The sequence below is a fragment of the Lissotriton vulgaris genome, chromosome 9 (assembly GCF_964263255.1).
Source record: "Lissotriton vulgaris chromosome 9, aLisVul1.2, whole genome shotgun sequence".
Taxonomy (NCBI): domain Eukaryota; kingdom Metazoa; phylum Chordata; class Amphibia; order Caudata; family Salamandridae; genus Lissotriton; species Lissotriton vulgaris.
Window position 1 is genome coordinate 126,003,481 of NC_141697.1, and position 22,009 is coordinate 126,025,489.

General features: G+C 48.2%; 1 protein-coding gene across 1 annotated transcript in view; it reads left to right on the forward strand.

Moving 5' to 3' along the window:
• PLEKHH1 (pleckstrin homology, MyTH4 and FERM domain containing H1) overlaps window positions 1-22,009 on the forward strand; it is a 301,189-nt gene that overhangs the window by 216,068 nt on the left and 63,112 nt on the right. The window contains exons 22-23 of the mRNA XM_086937161.1: window positions 16,684-16,839; window positions 17,664-17,761. Of these exons, the coding sequence (XP_086793287.1) occupies window positions 16,684-16,839; window positions 17,664-17,761 (254 nt within the window). The remainder of the gene's footprint in view (window positions 1-16,683; window positions 16,840-17,663; window positions 17,762-22,009) is intronic.

Below are 22,009 nucleotides of genomic sequence, written 5' to 3' on the forward strand. Positions count from 1 at the left end.
CCGGTTCCAGAGAAAGTAAGTAGGCACGGAGAGGCTGCCAAATATCCTGCGGCCGTGCAGTGGGAGATTGTAATGTGGCGTGTACCTCACTTGTCACATCACAATATATCATGCTATGCAGCTATGCTTTAATAGGGGGGCAAATCTCGCTGCCCTAAAGCAGCGCTATTTCTCTCCTCGCCAATAGCTGGGCTTTATCTGTAAATCTGCAGGCACTCTGCGGGATGTCAGCCACATACCCCAGAAGTGCCACCAAAGGAGTCGGCTCGAGTGTTGTTGATATCATGTGTGAAAGGATGTCAAACACGTCCGACCAAAACGTAGAGATTGGGTACAGGTCCATGTCAGGTAGGGGAAGTCTGCCTCTGGGATCTGCATTTGGGTCATGAAGAGGACCTTGATGGATCAATCCTGGCCAAGCCAGCAGGGATTGTGTATGATCTGTGTACAGACCGAAAGAAGAGTAATTTATGATGATGGTTGGGGGACACCAGTTTACCCTGCGTTCAGCGGTAGGACCATATTTCATCCGTGAAAGATTGAGTTTCCTCCAGGCCTAGCATGTGGTAGACATTGTCTGAAGGTTCTAGTTTGAGACCTTGCAGCAAAAGAGACTTGTGGGGGGGGGGGGGGGTGTATTAGAAGGGGGAGAGGAGGTTGTCGCTCCCACTAAATCACGCTCTAGTTTAGCGCAGGGTATGCAAGCTTCTGGGTAAAACCAATGATATGCTAACTGGCTCTGTGCTACCAAGAAAAATGTCTGGAAGTCAGGGTAGGACGAGTGTGTCCCAGTTGATCTGGGGTCTGCAACCAGCCCAAATCAATTTAAGGAGTAGACTGTGCAAGATGAGAACAAATAATTTGTCAAAGGTATGGGCATGTTTAAAAACAAATACAAAAAGCAGGAAGAAGAACCATTTTGATAATGGCAGTCCAGCCCGCCATGGACAACAGGAGCTAAATCCCTCGATCTGTCTGAATTGTGGATCTGTCCATGGCGGGACCATAGTTGAGATGGATCACCTGGTCCTTTTCCCTATGTAGGGTTGTTCCCAAATATTTGGTGGAGTCTTCACACCATTTAAGAAGGTATTCACAGGGTGAGGGCTTAGCGGCTCCTTGCAAGAGAATAATCCTGATTTTGGGCAGTCAGCATGCAGACCGGAGCGACAACCAAATCTGATGATTTCTTGCACCAATGGTCCAAGGTTGTCCGAGGGATTTTAAATAAATAACAATATATTGACCGCATACATAGACAGAAGCAACAGGCCTGGTGTCAACTGGAGACTACGGTCATTGCATTTTTCTTGTAGATGGCGGACTAGGTGGCCCATGGCTATAATAAATAAGAGGGGCAACTGGGGCAACCCTGCCTAGTGCCTCTGCTAACAACGAAGGGCTCGGAGATTGGGCCACTCACCTGTTAACAGGCTCCTGACAGAAGTTTAATCGGGAAAACGAAACCCCAGAGGAACCCCAGCTTCCGCAACACTGCATGGAGAAAAGGCCACTCTAAAGAGTCAATGGCTTTCTCCGCATCAAGAAGGGCAACAGCAGCCGGTATGTCCGGTAAAACTCTGTTAAGGACCGAGAACACCGTGCGAAGTTGAAGGAGGTAGACCTACAGGGAACAAATCCTGTTTAAATGGGTGAGATGATCAGGTCCATCAATAAGAACAACCTGTTAGCAACCACCTTACAAGGATTTTATTGTTGAAATTAAGTAATGAGAGCTGCCTACAAGAGGAGCAGGTATTAGGGTCCTTACCAGGTTTGACCAACAGAGTAATCACTGCTTCTCGTAGTTAGGGCGGGAGGATCCCCTTGTCAAGGGCCTCAGCGTACATGTCTAGTGTGGGACAAGAAGATTTTTTTATGCCTTGTAAAAGGTACCTCTAAGGCCGTCAAGGGCCAGGGGCTTTGGAGCCGTCAAGGGAACCAATTACATGAAAAATCTCCTCACTTGAGGCATTCTTCTTGGGTAATCCAGATCACAGCTATTCCCTCCAGGTGTGTCCGTTGTGAGGTTTCCTCAGAATCCCACCATGAGGTATAGAGCTCTATATAGTACAAGAGCATGTCCTCGTTAGCGGTAACCCAGTCGCCCCGGTGGAGTTCTGAAATACACTCTGGGCCTCGGTGTGGACGCAGGAGCCGGACCAGATTGAGGCCAGGGTGTTCGCTGTCACCATAGATGTGGGCTGCAGAGAATTTACCTAGGAAGGCAGTCTCTCTTTAAGCTAAGTCGTAGAATTCAGTGTGGGAGTGACCCAGGGCATAGGGAGTCGGCCCAGTAAATGTCTTTTGAGTTCGGCCTCTGTATGCGCCAGACTGTAATGGATGTCCCTGTGGGACCCCTGCATGTTTAGAGATACAGATTTCCTATATGTACTCCTTGAAGGTGTCTTATAACGTGGCCTGGCTCCAAACAGAACCCAAGTTGAGCTCAAAATATTCGAGAATGAAGTCTGTGAGTTCAGATTTGAAAAACAGGGACCAGTAGGGCAGCACCAGGGAAGCACCCCCACCTTTCCAACCCCTTCTGTTCGGGATGTCAAGCACCAACATAATCCGGGCACGATTTGATAATGTGCACAGTAGGAGCTGTACATCTTTGAGCCACAGAGCGGCCGTCGTGAATATGTGCCAGATGTTTATCCAGGCATAGTAGCATGGCGAAGACGTCATTTATCTCGAAGAGTGGATGTGTTGATGATGTAAGGACGTGGAATGCATGTGGCTTAACACGGGTGTGAGCGCTGGTGGTGTCTAGCAAGGGGTCAAGAATCAGATTAAGATCCCCACCCAGGAATACAACACTGGCATCAAATAGTCCCAGAAAGGTGGTCAAGTCCTGAAAAGAAGGATTATCTACTTTGGAGGCATGTGCTTTCAGCAGAAGGAGCAGCTGCCCCACCAATGTGCCGGCCACAAGGTCATAGTGTCAATTTTTGTCAGCAACAGCGGCATAGTGATGAAAGGGAAGATTTTTTGTGAAAAGTATATATACTCTACAGGAGTACATACTATGACTTGCAAAATATCTGTGGGGTCCCCAGAAAGCTGCAAACACAGTGGAGGATTGGGGAGGGAGGTTGGTTTCTTGCAAGAAACTGTTGCTTGCACCAGGTCTAGTGAGATATTACAATACCTGTTTGCCCTTACAGTGATTGTGAAGGTCCAGGATATTCCGACGTGAACTTCTCCAGCCAGTCCCTAGCTGTAGGTATCGTTATGTGAGGAGCAGTCATAGATGATGAGTTGTGTGCTTGCAGCAAGGGCGGTCTTGACCAACTAGCTAAGTATACCAAAAGTAAGCAATAAACAATACCTATGTAAATCACCAAAACTCTCTCCCCACCCACACCAGGCACCAAAGACCTAGGAAATGCCAATAATACCCAAAAAGATAACAAAAAAAGTAACACCTTGGTACTGTAGAGGAGCCAGCTCTCAGGCTAAATGCAGAACAGTGTCACGGTCACTGTAATGAAACAAGCGTGCAATAATTGAGCGTGGGGGAGCTCCTGTGGTGGACGAGGACCCAAAGATCTGTGGGCTCTCCACCACAAACTTGGATGAAAAGTGTTGGTCACCAAACAGTTCTGTGATCAGTCATTCTACAAAAAGATTGGGGTGTCCCTTGTCTGTTGATTCTGCAAGTCCCACAATGCGTGATCGTGCCTCAGCGAAACTGAGCCATCCTCCAGACCATAGACACGCTCCTCCACAGCATCCAGGCGAGTACCATGGCGCTTTAAATGCTCCCCCATTCGTTCAGCTGTGCCGCCAAGGTGTCAAAGCTAGCATCGATGGCACAGAACCGCGTGAAGAGGTTGCGGGCTGGCGGGCTTTCTTTTTGCACCCTGGCGGCAAAGCTTTGGCACTCCCTTCCCTTTCAGATTCGCTGTCTGACCAAATATCTGGCTTTCCGGAAGGCAAATAAAATCTATCTCTTGCCTCCGCTGTAAGCCCTCGCTCTTTTCTGTGGCTTTTTTCTGCTGTCAGCGCCGGGACGCCCTGTTGCTGGGGCAGCTGTGCGCTTTATAAGCCTATATAACATAACATAATAGAACCCCACACTCGGCCACAATAGCCGAAGTACCCCGTGTGGGTTACAGGTCTGAGTTACACCAGGACCATCCTCCAAATTTGACCGGGAGTCAGACCTTCTGGCCACCTTGGTGCGGTCAAAGGGGAGTTAGCCCTGTTTAGAATCCCCCCGGCTCATGTTGCCCAGCTTACTAGGTACACTGTGTAGGTGGTAAAGGCAGGCACGGTGGGCATATGATAGTTATATCGCAGGGGAGCACCTTGTGTTCAGAAGGCCAAGGCCAGACCCAGATCAACCCCTTGGGTACTATTAGGGGGGCACCGGCCAGGGTGGGATGCAGCAGTCACTGAAAGTAGGAAGGACCAGTGTCCGGTACCATCCACTGCCCAGCTCCATGCGCACAGCGAAAGAAGCGCACTGAGGGGGAAGAGGGAGAGTAGACACGTTTATCGGGTTGCATCTGGGCCAATAAATATCCCAGTGGGTATAATAAAAGCTTCCAGCTTGCGGGAAACGCTGGGCAAGACCTCGAGGTGGAGGTAAGGTCAAAATTCTCAAAGGCGCAACACAAAGCAGTTGTCACTATAGCAGGCCCAGAGGTGAAATGAGGTCTCAAAGGAGTCAGTCACTGCACTCACAAGTCAGACTCTCCGTGCTGTCAATCGTCACTGCACTGAAGGCCAGAATCCGTTCTCACCTGTACCAGCATGTGCGCCGCAGGGGTAGGGGGGGTGTGGAGTAGTAGTGGCATACTTAAGGAAAAGGGGAATCCACACATAGCCACAGCTGGGCAATTGGCTAGTAAAGGTAAACTTACAAGAACAATGCCAGTAAAAAATATTCAAGTAGTGATTTAAACACTCCACTGACTAATGTTATACCAGAAGTCTGTAGAATCATCCCCATTCCCAGAACAGGACAAGGTGTTCCTGGATGCAACACTAAACTCAAAGAAAGTAAAAACATTCTCATTGTACAAGAGAGCACTGGCATTGAGAGAGAAAGGTTGCCCTTACCAGAGATCAATCAATCAATCAGACAGATTTGTATAGCGCGCTACTCACCCGTTAGAGTCTCAAGGCGCTGGGACAGGGGGGTGGGGAGCCGCTACTGCTCGAAGAGCCAGGTCTTGAGCTGTTTCCTGAAGGAGAGGTGGTCCTGGGTCAGACGTAGGTGGGCGGGGAGGGAGTTCCATGTCTTTTGTCCATGTCCATGTCCATGTCTTGTCTCAGCGATATCTGACAATGAGGACTGTAATGAAACTGATGGGCATGATGACATCCTCTGTACTCTTTAGTCCACATGTCCGGTTACACATCCGCCCCATCCAGGAGTGGCTGCTGAGCTAATGGTCACCGGCTACAGGGAGTTGAAAGGACCTAATAGTTGTCATACAGACTGTGGAGAAAGGCATATAGTGGTGGAACATGAAAAACATCACTAAACAGTCCAAATACAGACAACACAACTACCATGTTTTACCTCAACAAGCAAGATTATATGTGCTTTTCAACTGACCTAGAACATCTGGAAATGGGCCATTCCAAGAAACATAGGGCTGGTGGCAGTTACACCTGCCAGGAGTACAAAGCGTAGAGGCATACCAGCTAAGCAAGCAAGGAAGTGCCTTACATGAAAGGAAACTGAAATATTGGGTACTAAAAGGAGTGTTTTGAAGATATAGCATGCCAGGCATATCCTGTTTGCAACATCAGAAAACGCAAAATGTCAAAGCTTCACATCCAGGTACCCCACACCACCTGTTAAGGTGGAATGTCCTATCAATAAACTGATCAGGGAAATTTGCATATTATTTTCCAGCAGTACCCTTGATACCATTGGTGATAAACACGTGGAAACAATCACACATGTTGCTAATTTTAATAGCATCACAACAGGCAAGACAGACGTGATACTCAGACTGACCTAGTGGAGTTCTCATGTGGGCAGTAATAAAGCGACCATGTTCACAGGACCAGCTGATAGTGCAGGAGAGACAGATCTGCCACCCGGAGGCAGGCAACCTCAAACTAGTGGCATGGTTCCTCAGAACTTACATTTGGACACCTGCGTCTCCCAAAGAGAAGCATGGAGATCCTAAGGGAGGTCAAAAGGCCAGCAGTAAGAAAGTGCAACATTTCAGATTGGACAGGTATTTGTACTGGTGCAAAAGTGAAGGGGCAATGAACAGTAGGACACAAAAGACTGCTGTCATTAGATACCTTATTGACATTCTAGTTGATAACCTCACCTATGTGTCACACAAGCTTCACTTGGCAGCCATTGTGACATACACTAAAAGGTATATAGGAAGAAGCTTCTTTACTACACCAGTCATCAAAAGATTCCTAGTGGGAGCAAAGACAATACCACCACCACAAGCAGCCCATGTGGAATTCGAGCTTAGTGCTCACACATCTAATGAAAGAACCTTTGAAACGGATGCATCGGGCAGAACTCAAATACTTACAATTGAAAACAGCCTTCTTAGTAGCCATCGCGTCAACTGCAATTGTGGATTACAGGCGCTGACAACATAGGAACCCTGCTTTCAAATACCCAAGGACTGGAAAAATCCTTCACAACGCAATGCCTGAACCACAATGCCTTTACCACACATGCCTTCACCATGCATGGTAAGTATTTATATGGTTTAGGGTGAGTAGTAGGAAAGGGTGGTAAGGGTAATATTGAAGTTATGGGGTGGGCAGTGGTAAGGCAAATTAGGAGTATGTTTTAAAAAAGGGAGAGTTTGGGGGGGCTTTCCCCTCCCAAAAGAAAAAAAATATGTAATATTACATTAAAAATATAGGTTTTACTTACCTAATTATACTTACCATGTGTGGTAAAGTCATGCATATGTTGTAACATCATGCAACTCATAAGGACAGGGTGGTTTTGAGAATAAATCCAGTTACTCCCGGAGGTAATTATACACTTTCATGTTAACCAGTTCATCCAGGGATCTTCTAGCAACCAAAGACCTATGTAGGGAGGGCTTTGCATATGTTACATGTGAGCAGGGCAGTTATGTACTACCTGGAGGAGACAAAATCAATCAAGAAAGGAACATTGCTTTTATTTCCTTCACACCAGCGAACCAAGGTTCACCTGTGTCCAAGGGATTTATGGCAAGATGGTACAGCAATCCTAGCATTCAATGAGAAAGCAGAAGTGACACTGGAGGAGAGGCAGAGGGCTCCTTTCACAAGAAAAAAGGGGCCACATTAGCCTTTCTGGTGGATGTTTCAGTTAATGACATGTAAGGCATGGACATGGTTATCCATCTATTCGTACCTTACTGAGCACTATTGTGTGGACATTCAGGCCAGAAAAGAGACACAGTTGGGCAGTATGTATTCAAAAATCGGTTTGCAAACATGCACTCATTTCAATCCAACCTCCACTATGAAAAGAATACAGCTAAAAATCAGTGTACAGCATGTGAATCCAGAAAATATTCACACTGCAAAACAAAATGGTTACTCACCTGAAGAAGTAGTTGTGCAACTTTCTGGATTCATATGCTACCCTCCCGCCTCCCCAGAAATGAGGTCCCTTTAAGAGAACAAATGGAATGAATTATGCAATAGTTGGAAAACCAGAGGAAGAAGTCACAAGGCACAGATAAAAATGTGAAGTTTGTGACCATACACACGGGCTTTGGGGCGTACATGTATTGTCACAAGGGGAAGGATGTAACTAAATGGTCCATGACAACTTCCAGCTGGAAAAACAAGCATTTGCAATGCAATAGGTCTAGCATTTGTGAAAGTTAGAGCTATTGGTGTTGTAAATGAGATTGTTTTTTTTACTTGCAGGTGTGTAAGCAAATAAATTTAAGGGACAGCAGATGTAGCATGACGAAGCAAGGAGCAGCAACCTAAAATGAGTGTTAAGACGAATGTACATGGGGCAGCACCGCATAAAGGTTGCATTAGAGGGAGCAAGGCAGCAACTCTGAAACTGTGGTAACCTGAAAGTGCGAGTATGTTAAATACACCTCCAGGAAGGAAAACGCACTTATTAAGTTTTTTCAAAAACACGGGGAAACAAGTGCAATACAGGATTCCAGGTACATCAAAAATAGTAATTTAAAAATAAAAATTAGATAGAAATGTACTTGCAGTACAGGAGGTGGGTGCTTGAGGTCCCAGTAATAAGCGGGAGTGCTGGCTTCACATTGCAGAAGAAAAGCAAGGTGCATGGGCGGTATTATTAAAGTGAAAGCATAGCATGGCGCGCTAGTAAAAATGTACAAAATAGTCTTTAAAAAAATTCATTTTAGACGAGCCGCGCAGAAAAAAACAAAAGTGTGGCCATCATTGTAAAGTTTAAGCGTTGTGTAGCGGACTGATTGATCCGCTCTGCTTGCTATTACTGACATTACCCAAGACACGGGCAGGAGAGCAACCTCTTTATTTCAAAGTATATCCTGTACTGCTATTTATTTTCTCATGTGGTATTCAGTCGTCGCTGCTGCACAAGGGCTCTTAGGGACCTTCTCCTCACAAACAAAACAAAGTGGGCTGCTGCAGCTTCAACAAGAGGACATACCATTCTTTAATGGAACGAAAGTAGCAATGCACTGCCCTTGGTCTTGGCGGTGTACAAATTAAATGGAGCACAAGCTTCACTGCAAACTAATCATCTACAGTAAGGGCCGGGGGACATGTGTGTACATGGTACAATATTGTATGACGCATGCTTCCCATGACCCTATTGTCCTGTGCGCTGCTGTCCGCCATTGTTGGTGATTAGAAGCGGGGTGACTGGTTGCTTGAAGAAAAGTTGGGCTAATGAAAAATTAGAGTTGTTCGAGCCACACAGCCGCCATTAATGAGGATTAAAGGCGGTGTGCTGCGCTATTTAAAAAAAATAATAATATTGAAAAAAATAGAGTTGGGCGATCCGCCCAAAAGAAAAAGGCACGGCCGCCGTTGTTGGTGATCACGGCGATCGTTGTTCGAGAACAGCTGAACGCTAGTGCTGCTTGAGGACAGCTAAAGAAAGAAGTAGTGGTCCGAAGTGTTAAAATAAACATGCAGGACAGTAAGAGGAACCAATACAAAAACAAGCATTGGTAATGCATCAGTTTCACCCGTGTAATAAATAAAGAGCTGTTTTCATTGTCTGGGAGAATGAAAGAGCTCCCTCACAGGTGACAAGGAGTGGAGAGGATGTGGCGTAGCGGGCAGGCTGCTGACTCGAGAGCTGGGGATCGAGATTCGAGTTTTGGTGGCGTCGTGCAACATCCTGTGATTGTATGCAAATCACGAAATCTCTCGGGTGATAAACTGTTATCTAAATATGCTGCAATAATAAAAGGCAAAACATGAATATATAGTTCCACCAAAGCGGATGCTAACAGTATTTCAGCAGCTGCGGGAAACTGATAAGAGAAGCAGACGCGGAACAAACATTGGTAAATGCAGGAAAATATGCTACAGCTAGTAGAAATGGTGGAAACGTAAGTGGCATGCACAGGAACCAATGAGAAGCCAGGAAAGAGAGGAGGTGGGGTGTAAGTCCCTTATAAGTTAATAATAAAAACAATAGATTAATCAAGAACAGCGCAAGCACTGTGCAGGCAAAACCTAAAAATGGGAGAGGCTTAGAAAAGGTGGGAGGGGCCTTGAACACAGTATGTCTCGAAGAGACAGCGCAGTCGCTGCCTAGGCTAGACCTAAAAATGAATACAAGTCTGTAATTGGAAATGCCAGAGTTCGAGGCATGTGGGCTGCTGAATTCATATCTGTGCATAGATCGCCGCCTAGTGTTGGGTCCGGATGATTGCACATTGTTGTCCTGGAAGAGTCTTCGAAGTATCACGAGATAGGTGGCTCCTCCCCTGGACTACAGTGCACATGGGCATCGCCTCCATCCCCAGATTGTTTTTTTCCGCCATTGGGTTCGGATGTGTGTCGGTTCCCTCTGTCGGAACCGATAGTTGTTAAATCACTTTATTCGAGACCAAAAGGTCTTTAGGCTTGGCGCCAGTATCGTTTTCGTTCGGGTTTACTGTTTTCTCCAGCTCCGAACTCTCGCTGCCCTTCCGCGTGCTATCGGCGCGGACGGGCCTACACGACGCTCCAGACATGGAACGGACTCCGTTTAAACGGTGCCCGGTCTGCAACGCGAAGTACTCGCACCTCGACGTGCACCCAGTGTGCAACACCTGTCTGTCGCCGGACCACAACGAGGCCAGGTGCATGGCCTGCTCGAAGTTCCGGTGCAAGAAGACCCTCAAGATTCGTCGGGCTGCGAGACTCCAGGCCAAACTGTCTGCGCCCCCGCCGGACAACATCTTCGAGGAAGACGTCGGAGACGACGATGTCCAGCAGGTTTCGGACTCTGGCCCTGCGTCCGAGGGGGAGGCCTACGACGCAGGGGACGAGGAGTTTGACGAAGCCGACGACGAGGTAGGGGACGACGATACGGCCTTTGCCACTGTGGGGGATAGCTCTGAGGACGAGCACCCCCGGACTGACTCAGGGGTCGGACCCCTTCCTACGGCCCAGGTCGAGGGATCGCCTTCGGGCCTTACCCAAGACACTGTTACAAGTCCAGCAGCCCCGCCTACGAGCCCGGCTACAGACATTTTGGAGGTGCCACTCACTTTTTCAAAAACGAAAGTGAAGCCTTCGGGTTCAACAGCTCCGGCTTCGAAACCGAAAGTGAAAGCCATACAGAAGGCTCTGGAGGCGTCAAAACCTAAGAAATCCAAAATGGCCGACATGGACAGTGCAGCCAAGATGGCCGACCCGAAGGCATCTGGGTCGGTGCCGAAAGCAAAGTCGTCCGACGCGGCTGCGTCGGCGCCGAAGATGGTCGCGGTCGACGACCAGAAGAAGGCTTCAAAGAAGCGTCAAGGCGATCCCAAAGCTCAGGCTTCCCCGGCCCCGGCCGCCGGAGCCAAGGAGGGTACCGCGTCGACTCCGAAGACACTGCCTCTCGCCGACGCAACTCCCAAGTCAGGGAAATCAAGCGATACGGTCGCTCCCTCTCCAGCCCTCTCGAAGAAGGTCCAGGAGACCCTGCAACGGATTCGAACAGCCGCGGAGCTTCCAGACCCAGAGGCTGGAGTGTCGAAGCCCGCTCAGAAGCCTTCCAAGGCGCACACGCCTATCCGCTTTACCCTACCGCCGAAGTCGACGCCGAAGGCCTTCGCTCCGAAGCAGGTGGCTGGGGTGCCCTCGAAGGAGGTGTCGACGCCCAAAGCGTCTCCGGTGGTGGCCAAACCTCGGCTCCAACCACTCGCGGAGGAAGAACGTCGTGAAGTCATCATCGACGCCAATACTGGGAAACTGTCCCTCCTCAAGAGGAAAATCACCACGGAGCCGGTGCTGGAACACTTTCGCATTCCTCTAAAAAATAAAAGGGACTCTGCGGGTGCTTCAGCGCCTCCGGCGCCGGCATCCCCAAGTGACCTGCCGCGTTCCCCAACTCACTCTGCCGCGGGGGATGACGACGAAGAAGAGGTCGAGTACAACTATCCGGCGTACTCGGATCCGGAGGAGGAACATGTACCTTGGTCTGCCGGAGGCGACCCCGAGGACCCGCAGTCGGGTCAGGAGCCACATCTCTTTGCGCCAAAGACTTCGCCAACGGAGGACTCTGCTGCCTTCAACGCGCTAATCGAGAGAGCTGCAGCTAACCACGATGTCGAGCTGCACTCCGATCCTGTGGATGTGGACTTTTTGTTTGACACTTTCTCTGTGGCCGAAAAGTCAATCAAAACTTTGCCAATGCTCAAGGGAGTGCTCAAGCACGCGCAGGAGGTCTTCAAGGAGCCCACTCGGGCGCGTGTTATCAATCCACGCATTGATAAGAAATATAAGGCAGCGCCCTCGGATCCAACATATATCAAGGGACACTTGCCACTAGACTCTTTGGTCGTTTCCAACGCTCGCAAGAGGGCGAACTCACAGACAACTGGTGACGCTCCTCCCCCAGACAAAGAGTCGAAAATATTTGAGGCCTCAGGGAAGCGGATTGCTGCACAGGCAGCTAACATTTGGCGCATCTCAAACACTCAGGCCCTACTCGCACGCTACGATAGGGCTCATTATGACACCCTAGAGGCACTACTGCAGCACTTGCCTGACCAGTACAAGGAGGCAGGGGAGATGTTGATTCAGGAGGGAAAGCTCATCACAAATGCTTCCATAAAATGTGCGCTAGATGTGGCTGATACGGCATCCAGGGCGATCAACACTAGTGTGTTGCTCAGAAGGCATGCATGGCTTAGGATTTCAGGGTTCAAACCTGATATACAAACGACCATCCTGAACCAGACGGTTAATCCTGACCATTTGTTCGGCCCTGAGGTGGATGCGACGCTTGAGAAAATGAAAAAAGATACAGACACGGCTAAGTCTATGGGGGCCCTTCAATCTCAGCAGTTTCGGGGTGGCTCCTTTCGCCGCTCCAATACCAGAGGCACCTCAAGGGGTCAGGCATCGCAATCCTCTCAGTACTACAAAGGCAATACCCAGACCTCATACACCAACAAGGGTAGAGGTGGCTACAGAGGCAACAACATCAAAGGCAGGGGACGTGGAAACAACAGCTCCAGGTCCACCGCCGCCAACAAGCAGTGACGCCTTGTCACTGCCCCCCGACCACACAACACCGGTCGGGGGGAGACTCCAGCAGTTCCTGCCCGCGTGGAGATCCATCACCACGGACAGGTGGGTCAAGTCTCTTATCCAGTACGGTTACTGTCTGGAACTTACCTCCACTCCACCGAACATACCCCCAAGAAGCCGTCCTATGTCCGGCGAGCACTTGCTCTTGTTGCAGCAGGAAGTTCAGGTCATGCTGCAAAAAGGTGCAATAGAGCTCGTTCCACTGCAGGAAAGGGGTACAGGAGTTTACTCTCTGTACTTTCTGATCCCCAAAAAGGACGGTTCCCTGCGGCCCATCCTGGACCTCAGGCCCCTCAACTGGTACATTCTCTCGGAGCATTTCCATATGCTCACGCTGCAGCAGGTGCTCCCTCTGCTTCAACAGGGGGACTTCCTGGCTACATTGGATCTGAAAGATGCATACTTTCCCATCCCCCTGCATCCTTCCCACAGGAAGTATCTCAGATTCACGATCCAAAACCAGCACTACCAGTTCAGGGTTCTGCCGTTCGGGGTCACCACAGCGCCAAGGGTCTTTACGAAGTGCCTGGCGACTGTGGCGGCGCATCTGCGACGCCAGAACGTCCACGTCTACCCTTACCTGGACGACTGGCTCATTCAAGCAAAAACAGAACAACAGTGCGCCGACCACGTGTCCCGCACCATTCATCTCCTGCACGATCTGGGATTCTCTCTGAACTACCCGAAATCCCATCTCCAGCCCGCCCATGTACGACAGTATCTGGGCGCGACGATAAACACTCTGGCAGCCACTGCGCAGCCAAATTCAGTGAGAATCGCCAGCATCCAAACACTGATCCAACGATTCAGACCTCAACACTCGCTTCCAGCGAAGGTGTTCATGCAGTTGATAGGCATGATGGCCTCCTGCATCTCCATTGTCCCGCACGCGAGGCTACATATGCGTCCGCTTCAGGAGTGCCTGGCACGTCAGTGGACTCAGGCTCATGGGCAACTGACAGACCTAGTGTTGGTGAGCGGTCGGGCATACAACTCTCTGCATTGGTGGAATCCACAAAACCTTTGCAAGGGCCGACCATTCCAGGAGCCTGTGCCGCAGATTATCCTGACAACGGACGCTTCTCTCCAGGGATGGGGAGCACATGTCCTCCACTACACGGTGCAGGGACTATGGACACTACAGCAAAGGAAGATGCACATCTATGTGTTGGAACTGATGGCAATCTTCATGGCCTTAAAGGCGTTCAAAGTACATCTGTGCAACAAGGTCGTGTTGATCCGGACGGACAACATGACAGCCATGTACTACATTCAGAAGCAGGGAGGCACACACTCTCCGCAGCTGTCTCATCTGGCTCAGAGCATGTGGAAGTGGACCATTCAGAGGAACATCTTCCTCATGGCGGAGCATCTCCCGGGCAAGGACAACCAGATGGCGGACCTGCTCAGCAGGCACAGCCATCAAATGCACGAGTGGGAGATACATCCATCAGTACTCCAACCGTACTTCCAAAGGTGGGGTCATCCAGAGATAGACCTGTTCGCCACAAAGGAGAACGCAAAATGCCAAAGCTTCGCCGCCAGATTCCCACACCCGCAATCACAGGGCAATGCGATGTGGATGAACTGGTCAGGCAGATTTGCGTACGCTTTTCCCCCAGCACCTCTGATACCGCTAGTGGCACGCAAGCTCAGGCAGCACTCGATGACTCTCATCCTGGTTGCTCCGACGTGGGCTCGCCAACCATGGTACACCACGTTTCTAGAACTGTCCGTGGTACCGCATCAAAGGCTCCATCTCACTCCCAGCCTTCTGACGCAGAGCCATGGCGACATTCAGCACCCAGATCCGCAACAGCTCAACCTGGCGATCTGGCTCCTGAAGTCCTAGAGTTTGGCTACCTCAATCTTCCCCCCGATTGTATGAACATCATTCGGGAGGCAAGGAAGCCCACTACTAGAGCTTGTTATGCGGCTAAATGGAAGAGGTTTGTCATTTACTGTGTTAACCACAGTATTGACCCGCTAGATGCTTCCATTCAAAACATCATTTGTTACCTGTTCCACCTGTATCAATGCAATTTGGCGTACTCTTCCATCCGCATTCACCTGTCTGCTATGGCAGCATACCTTCAAAACAGGCAACACCTGTCACTTTTTAGGGTTCCTGCTATCAAGGCTTTTCTGGAAGGACTCAAAAGAGTCATTCCGCCAAGGACCCCACCAGCTCCAGAGTGGAACCTCAATGTGGTTCTTACTAGACTGATGGGTCCTCCCTTCGAGCCACTGCACTCTTGTGAGCTACAGTTTCTGACTTGGAAGGTTGCGTTCTTAGTAGCAATTACATCGCTACGGAGGGTTAGCGAGCTGCAGGCGCTCACCATCCAGGAACCTTTCTTCCAAGTACATGCTAACAGGGTTGTGCTCCGCACTAACCCTAAATTCTTACCCAAGGTTGTCTCTCAATTCCATATAAACCAGACAATTGAGTTGCCGGTGTTTTTCCAAAACCCAGAGACGCTGGCGGAGCGGATGCTCCACACCCTTGATGTTAAGAGAGCCTTGATGTACTATGTAGACAGGACCAAAGATTTTCGCAAAACCAAGCAGCTTTTTGTTGCTTTTGCCACACACCACAAGGGAAACGCTATCTCCAAAGCTGGGATCGCTAGGTGGATCGTGAAATGCATTCAGATCTGTTACGCCAAAGCTAAGCGCACTCTCACTATCCCACCGAGGGCCCATTCCACCAGGAAGTTGGGGGCCTCTATGGCTTTCCTAGGCAACATTCCCTTAGAAGATATCTGTAGAGCAGCCACATGGTCTACCACACATACTTTCACTAAACACTACTGTGTAGATGTGCATTCCAAACAGCAGGCAGCTGTTGGTCAGGCTGTTCTCAAAACACTTTTTCAGACTGCTGCAGCTGGCACGGGCGGCTGCCGCTAATGGAGGGACTGCTATGTATTCTATGCACAGATATGAATTCAGCAGCCCACATGCCTCGAACTGCAAATGCTACTTACCAGTATGCATCTGTTCTTGGCATGTAGGGCTGCTGACATTCATATCGCCCACCCTCCTCCCCGGCGCCTGTAGCAGCTGCAGTATTCATTCATATGTATATCTATATGCTCATAGCATGGTCATCACTCACATACTTCACTCCATCTCTGCCAATGGCTAAAAACAATCTGGGGATGGAGGCAATGCCCATGCGCACTGTAGTCCAGGGGAGGAGCCACCTATCTTGTGATACTTCGAAGACTCTTCCAGGACAACAATGTGCAATCATCCGGACCCAACACTAGGCGGCGATCTATGCACAGATATGAATGTCAGCAGCCCTACATGCCAAGAACAGATGCATACTGGTAAGTAGCATTTGCACTCAGCCACCAGATGGCAGAAAAATATACATGTGAATCCAGAAACACGTTTAAGCTGTCAAACGACTCCTACAGATAAGTAACCATTTCATGCTCAGTGATTCTTAATCAGTTCCTGGGAAATACCTCTTTGCAGGACAACTTTCAAGATTAATATAGCTTGATTGAAAGCTCCCTGTATTATGCATGCTCACAATAAACTATAAGGACTTTACTGGGGATTTGCATACAGATTCAATCAGAAGCTTCCACAGAGTTAGATCCTGAAGTGAAATGGCGCTCATCTGCTTCTGTTCCTTCATGTGCAATCTTCTGTGTGCAGAGACCGTGTTGGATTGTTTCATTTTTTTTTAAATGTGTGTCAGCACTCAAACGATACTTCATTGCTGTGAATGATAATTAAAGTGAGAAGAGCAAGTGTTGCGGCTTAAAGGAATATGTAGCCGACAATTTCCTTACATGATGAAGGTATTGCATGACACATCTTAGAGCAGCAACCAAGAACAAAACATCTGGCTACTGACTCAGGCATTAAACCCACAGGGCCTAGGAGAGTGATGTAGTGTGATCCTGTGCCTGTTTGCTGTTGGTCAGTGTGTCTGATCTCTCTCCCTTCTCCTAGGTTGTGGGGTTTGATGGCTCGACCACTGTGGATGAGTTCCTCCAAGTGTTGAACCAAGAGACCGGCATGAGGAAGCCTTCTCACTCTGGGTTTTCGCTCTTCACGGACGATCCTTCTGGCAAAGACCTGGAGCACTGCCTGCAGGGGGACGTGAAGGTAATCTGCAGTGTGTAGGATCTATCGCAGTCTACTCTGCATAATCAACACCAGGACCTTGTGCACCAATGATTGATTCAGGCAGCACTAAAAACCTTTAACAAGTGCCTCAGACCACATTGGTTTCACTAATGGTTTTTCCTTCAGCAGATTTTCAGTAAAATAACTGCCATGCATACTTCCAGATGTACACACATAGAACCTAGAACAAACTACAGACTAGATTACATGCCATTACTCTACTTGAGAGTCTGTGAATCTCATCTCTCTTGCCTAAAGTTATCTGTACCACTGCAGCTTGATGTAAGTAGAAAGAAGTTTGGGACTCAATCATTCCAACCATCAGGACTCCTAAATCTCCTTCAAGAGTGTCCTACTCTTGCTGGCCCCCATCATTCCCATGCGGTGACTCTTTGTCCGCTGGTAAATCATCCCCAAAATGAAACACTCAAAAGTCACCCAAATTCGACAACACATAGTGAAGATCCTACTATATTGTCCAACTTGTGCCCGATCCCTGACCTCTTGTGCATTGCAAAGGTATCACAAGCTGGCGAGTCCCCTACTCCAGGCATAGCCTCACAAGCGTACATCCCCTGCCCTTTCCTACAGGCGTAGACTGATTTGCAGAGAACTTCAACCTTGAAATATGTTTTCGACTAGCTTTGCCACCTCCTGTGTACCCATCATTTTACTACAGTTCTGTATTATTAACCCTCTACTTAATTGTATGTAACTACATTTCACTTCCTATGTCTCCTACACAATTCCTCACACCATTTTGGAGTTCACATGTCCATTGAATTGTCTGGTTTTTACTGTAGGTCTGTGATGTCATTTCAAAATGGGAACAGGCCCTAAAGGAATTGCACCCTGGAAAATATGAAGGTACGAAAATCGTTCGACTGACCTACAAAAACAGGTATGCCTATATTTTACTTGATCTGTATACTAGCAATTTGTTTTAAATTGTAGTACTTTATTGTAAAAAAAAAGACCAATGCAATGCTGACTGGAGCAAAACTTGAATATCTAACACACTGAACACTATTTTCTTAAAATAGGTGGTTCGCTTGCTGTATTTGGGGCACACGCCTGGGATATAAAAATGTGAACCATAGAAACAAGCATTTGCAAATCCAATAGGTCTGGTTGTAGCGTCCCAGTGTATAGAGATCTAGGCAGGCACACACAGCACAGAAAATCATGTTGCCTCTCTGCAAACTGGCTTTTTCTGTAAATCCTTGGACTGTATCCTATTTTTTATTTTCCAAGCTAGCTTACACTGTTGAATGGCTCCAACGCTGCTAACTTAGTGAATAAAAACCCATGCAATACTGCTACGGGTTGCATCAGCCATGCCTGTCTGTACCGTTCCCCTCAATATCATATCTTGTGGAAATGGCTGGGGATAGCTATACAGAGGACGTATAACATACAGATCGGTGTTAAAAGGTCATATTTAGTTCAACTTTGACTTCGTCTATGATGTACTGGCATAAGTAGTGTGATTAGAAAGCACTTGGTGGTTGTTGACAGCTTTGGGTGCAGTAGATGGGTACACTGATATGCAAGTGCGATTAAACTTCTGTGACCACACTTAGGTGAAATGTATTCTGGAAATTTGATTAAAAATAAGATGTATTGGTCACAGAATTATTTACACATCCGACTTCTTACTTGTTCTTTAGTCTTGAAACCTGGGGAAAGGCATGTCCTTATGAGTTTTATTACAGTGCTAGCCTCCAATCCTGACATGGAAGCCACCTCCACAATTAACCTTAAAAACACTTTTAGACTTAAGTTTCTGCTTAAGAAAGTAAGCGTGGCTTGTGAGGCATCCTGTTACTTATGTTACATGCTTAAAGCATTGGATCGAAATATCTTTACTGTATAATGAGTACACGAGGGAGCCAATGTTAATGCAGGTCATAGAGATCAGCTGATGTCAATCTTTGCTGCATGTTCCATGACTTCTATGCAATCGTTTTTTTTCCAAACATGAAATGCTGTATGTAAAGGTATGCTGATCTGCAAAAGTGATCATATTTCTGTGAGCACACTTAGGGGATTTGGGTTCTTGAAATGTAATTAAAAAATCAGATACATCAGTCACAAAATGATGTACAAATGTAACTTCTTACTTGTGCTTTTGTCTTCAAACCTTATGATATGCTATAATTAAATACTTTTCTGATAGAGACTATTAGATGCAAATTCCTCACCTTTTGAATTTTTTCTGGCCGTCAGACTGGATCTGGAAACTTTCCAGCAGTACACCTATACACCAATAAGTGGTATCCTAAAGCTCCACATGAACACTGTTCCGCTCCGGATATGATGTTGGGAACCTTTATAGGCACCAATCCCATGCGTTGACATCAGTTCCTTTGTTTCTGTGCCACGGATCAGAGCTACCTCTCATTCTATGAGACTTCTACCTATTCCAACATTTTCAGTGTGAAAGGTAAATGTCACATCCCAAAAACACAGGTTTTAAACCCTATAAAGACTATCACAAGCAAATGTCTATAACAAATCCTCATTAGTTTTTGCCTGGGGTTAAGGCACTGCAGTGATTGCATGGCAATGAACCCAAAGGCCATACAAGACTGTAAGGTGAAATTTTACATCGCCAAAGACTGAAAAACTCTGCAATGAGACTGGCCCAAGTCCAAAGTTCGGCCCCAGTTATGTTCCTGTTCCAGATCCAAATGTCACAGGAGTCATTCCAGAGGTCGGTCTTTGTCTTGATCAAAGTTGCCGGATAGGTCAAAGATAAATCACAAGAAATCAAAGCAGGACTTGGGCCCCATCCTACCACTCACATTCTCCTGAGAAGGAGTGGGGGCCTCACCATAAATCTCAGTCTCACTCCGCAGTCGATCGACATTGGATGCTATCCTGCAACTTGTTCTGGCATAACACGAGTTTCCAGGGTCATCTGCCACCCAAAACAGATCAAAGAGATCCGGAAGGCCATGCTCCGACTCTTTGGATACTTGCTGATTTCTTCTGGTGTTCCTTCCAGCCCCTTGGAGTTGAGAGGCTCTCCATTTGGAATATCGTTGTTGGGTTTTCCCTCTGCGGACCCACTCTCTGGGGTAGTTGGACCCGCCAAGAATATCTAGTTCTGACTCTGCCCCTACGGTTCACATCGGTTCCTGGAAATTTAACGCTGAATGCCACCTCCACCAATGCAGGTATCTATTGTACTCTCCCACTCGAAGTCCATGGTGATTCGATGGAGACTGTGCCCGGCTGATGTTTTGTCACCACTTCCTCCACTCGACCTGCAACCTCCACAAGTGAAAACATACCCTGCATTCCCTGTTTGGCAGTGATTCGGACAATAATTATGACATGAATGAAGAATGGTCCGTCATATCGCAAGGAGAATTGGTAGAAGACCTTCAAGGTAGCAGAGTCCTTAATACGTTTCCTATCATCCCCTGATCCATCCACTGAAGTTACTGCTTCCTACGCCATGGTGATGTGTAGGGGGGCTGAATTCCTTAACCTCCAGCTCCCCACTTTGGAGATCAAGACCTATGTCCTTGCAGAATTGTGCAGCTGGTGCAAACGTCCACTGAGCTTCACTTGTATTTCAGTGAGGCACTTGTTGAGGGCATAGGCCACAACTTACTTTGGCCCCCCAGTCAACTCTCACATCTCAAGACACCACCACCCTGCCACTGTTGACCCTGCGTTTTTATCTCCGCACCCCTCCCCTAAAAACTTGGTGCTGCATGTTGCCTTCTGTGGCGCTATTCTTTGCACCTTTTGGGAAATAGTGGCTCAAGTACTCCCAGATGTTCCTGATGATCTCCAACCTGTCCATGCCATGCTATAGAGGTCATGAGATGGCCAAGTTCACAATTTAATTGGGACAATGTTGTGGCTTGGTGTGGTACTCAACAGATTGACCCCTGCTTGCAAAGTTATCAGATTTTTTTGTTGTTTGTTTTGTCCCAAGCAAGCAAGCAAGGAAAAAGCAAGACTTTTCTTTGGGCACAATTAAAAGGGTACCTTTCAGCTCTTTTATGCTTTTACAGTTGCCAAATTAGCTCTCTTTCTTATTGTCTCCAGTTGTTTAAAAATATGTGCAAGGGTTCGAGGCATGTGGGCTGCTGAATTCATATCTGTGCATAGATCGCCGCCTAGTGTTGGGTCCGGATGATTGCACATTGTTGTCATGGAAGAGTCTTCGAAGTATCACGAGATATGTGGCTCCTCCCCTGGACTACAGTGCGCATGGGCATCGACTCCATCCTCAGATTGTTTTTTTCCGCCATTGGGTTCGGATGTCTTTTATTCCCTCTTGTCGGAATCGATAAAAAAACTTTCTCGAGACCAAAAGGTCTTTAGGCTGTACGTCGGTATTGTATTGCGTTCGGCTTCACTTCTTCCAGCTCGGCTCCGAGCCGGTTTCTGTACTTCCGCGTGCTCTCGGCGCGGAAGGCCTAGTCGACGCTCCTGAATTATCACCATCCATCATGGAACGAAGTCCATTCAAACGAAGTCTGGTCTGTAACTCGAAGTACCCACACATCGACGTCCACCCGGTGTGCAACAAGTGTCTGTCGCCGGACCACGATGAGGCCAAGTGTATGGCCTGTTCACGCTTCAGGTCCAAGAAGACACTAAAGCTTCGACGAGCTGCGCGCCTGGAGGCCCAGCAATCTGCTTTGGCGCCTGCAGACATTTTCGATGCTGGGGATGTCGAGGAAGAATATATCCAGGACGTCTCGGAATCAAACCCCGCGTCGAACGTCGAAGAAGACTGCGACCCTGATGCTGAGGTGTTCGAAAGCGAGGAAGTCGTCGAGGAGGTAGGAGACGACGACGGTGCCCTCGGGGCCATGGAGGATAGCTCGGGCGAGGAACTTCCTCAAACTGACTCTGGGGCCGTGCCTATTCATAAGGCCCAGGTCGACGGATCGCCTTCGGGCCTTACCCAAGACCTTGATATGGGTTCCACGGCACCGCCTTCGGGCCCGGCCACGGACATTGTTGCCGAGCCACTCCATGGTAAAACGAAACCGAAAGTGAACCCAACGGTCTCGACACCAGATACTGCGCAGGTGCAGACATCGAAACCTAAAGTGCACACCCCTTTGGTCGGCTCAATTGCTTCGGAGGCTTCGGCGCCGAAGAAGCCAATAATGAC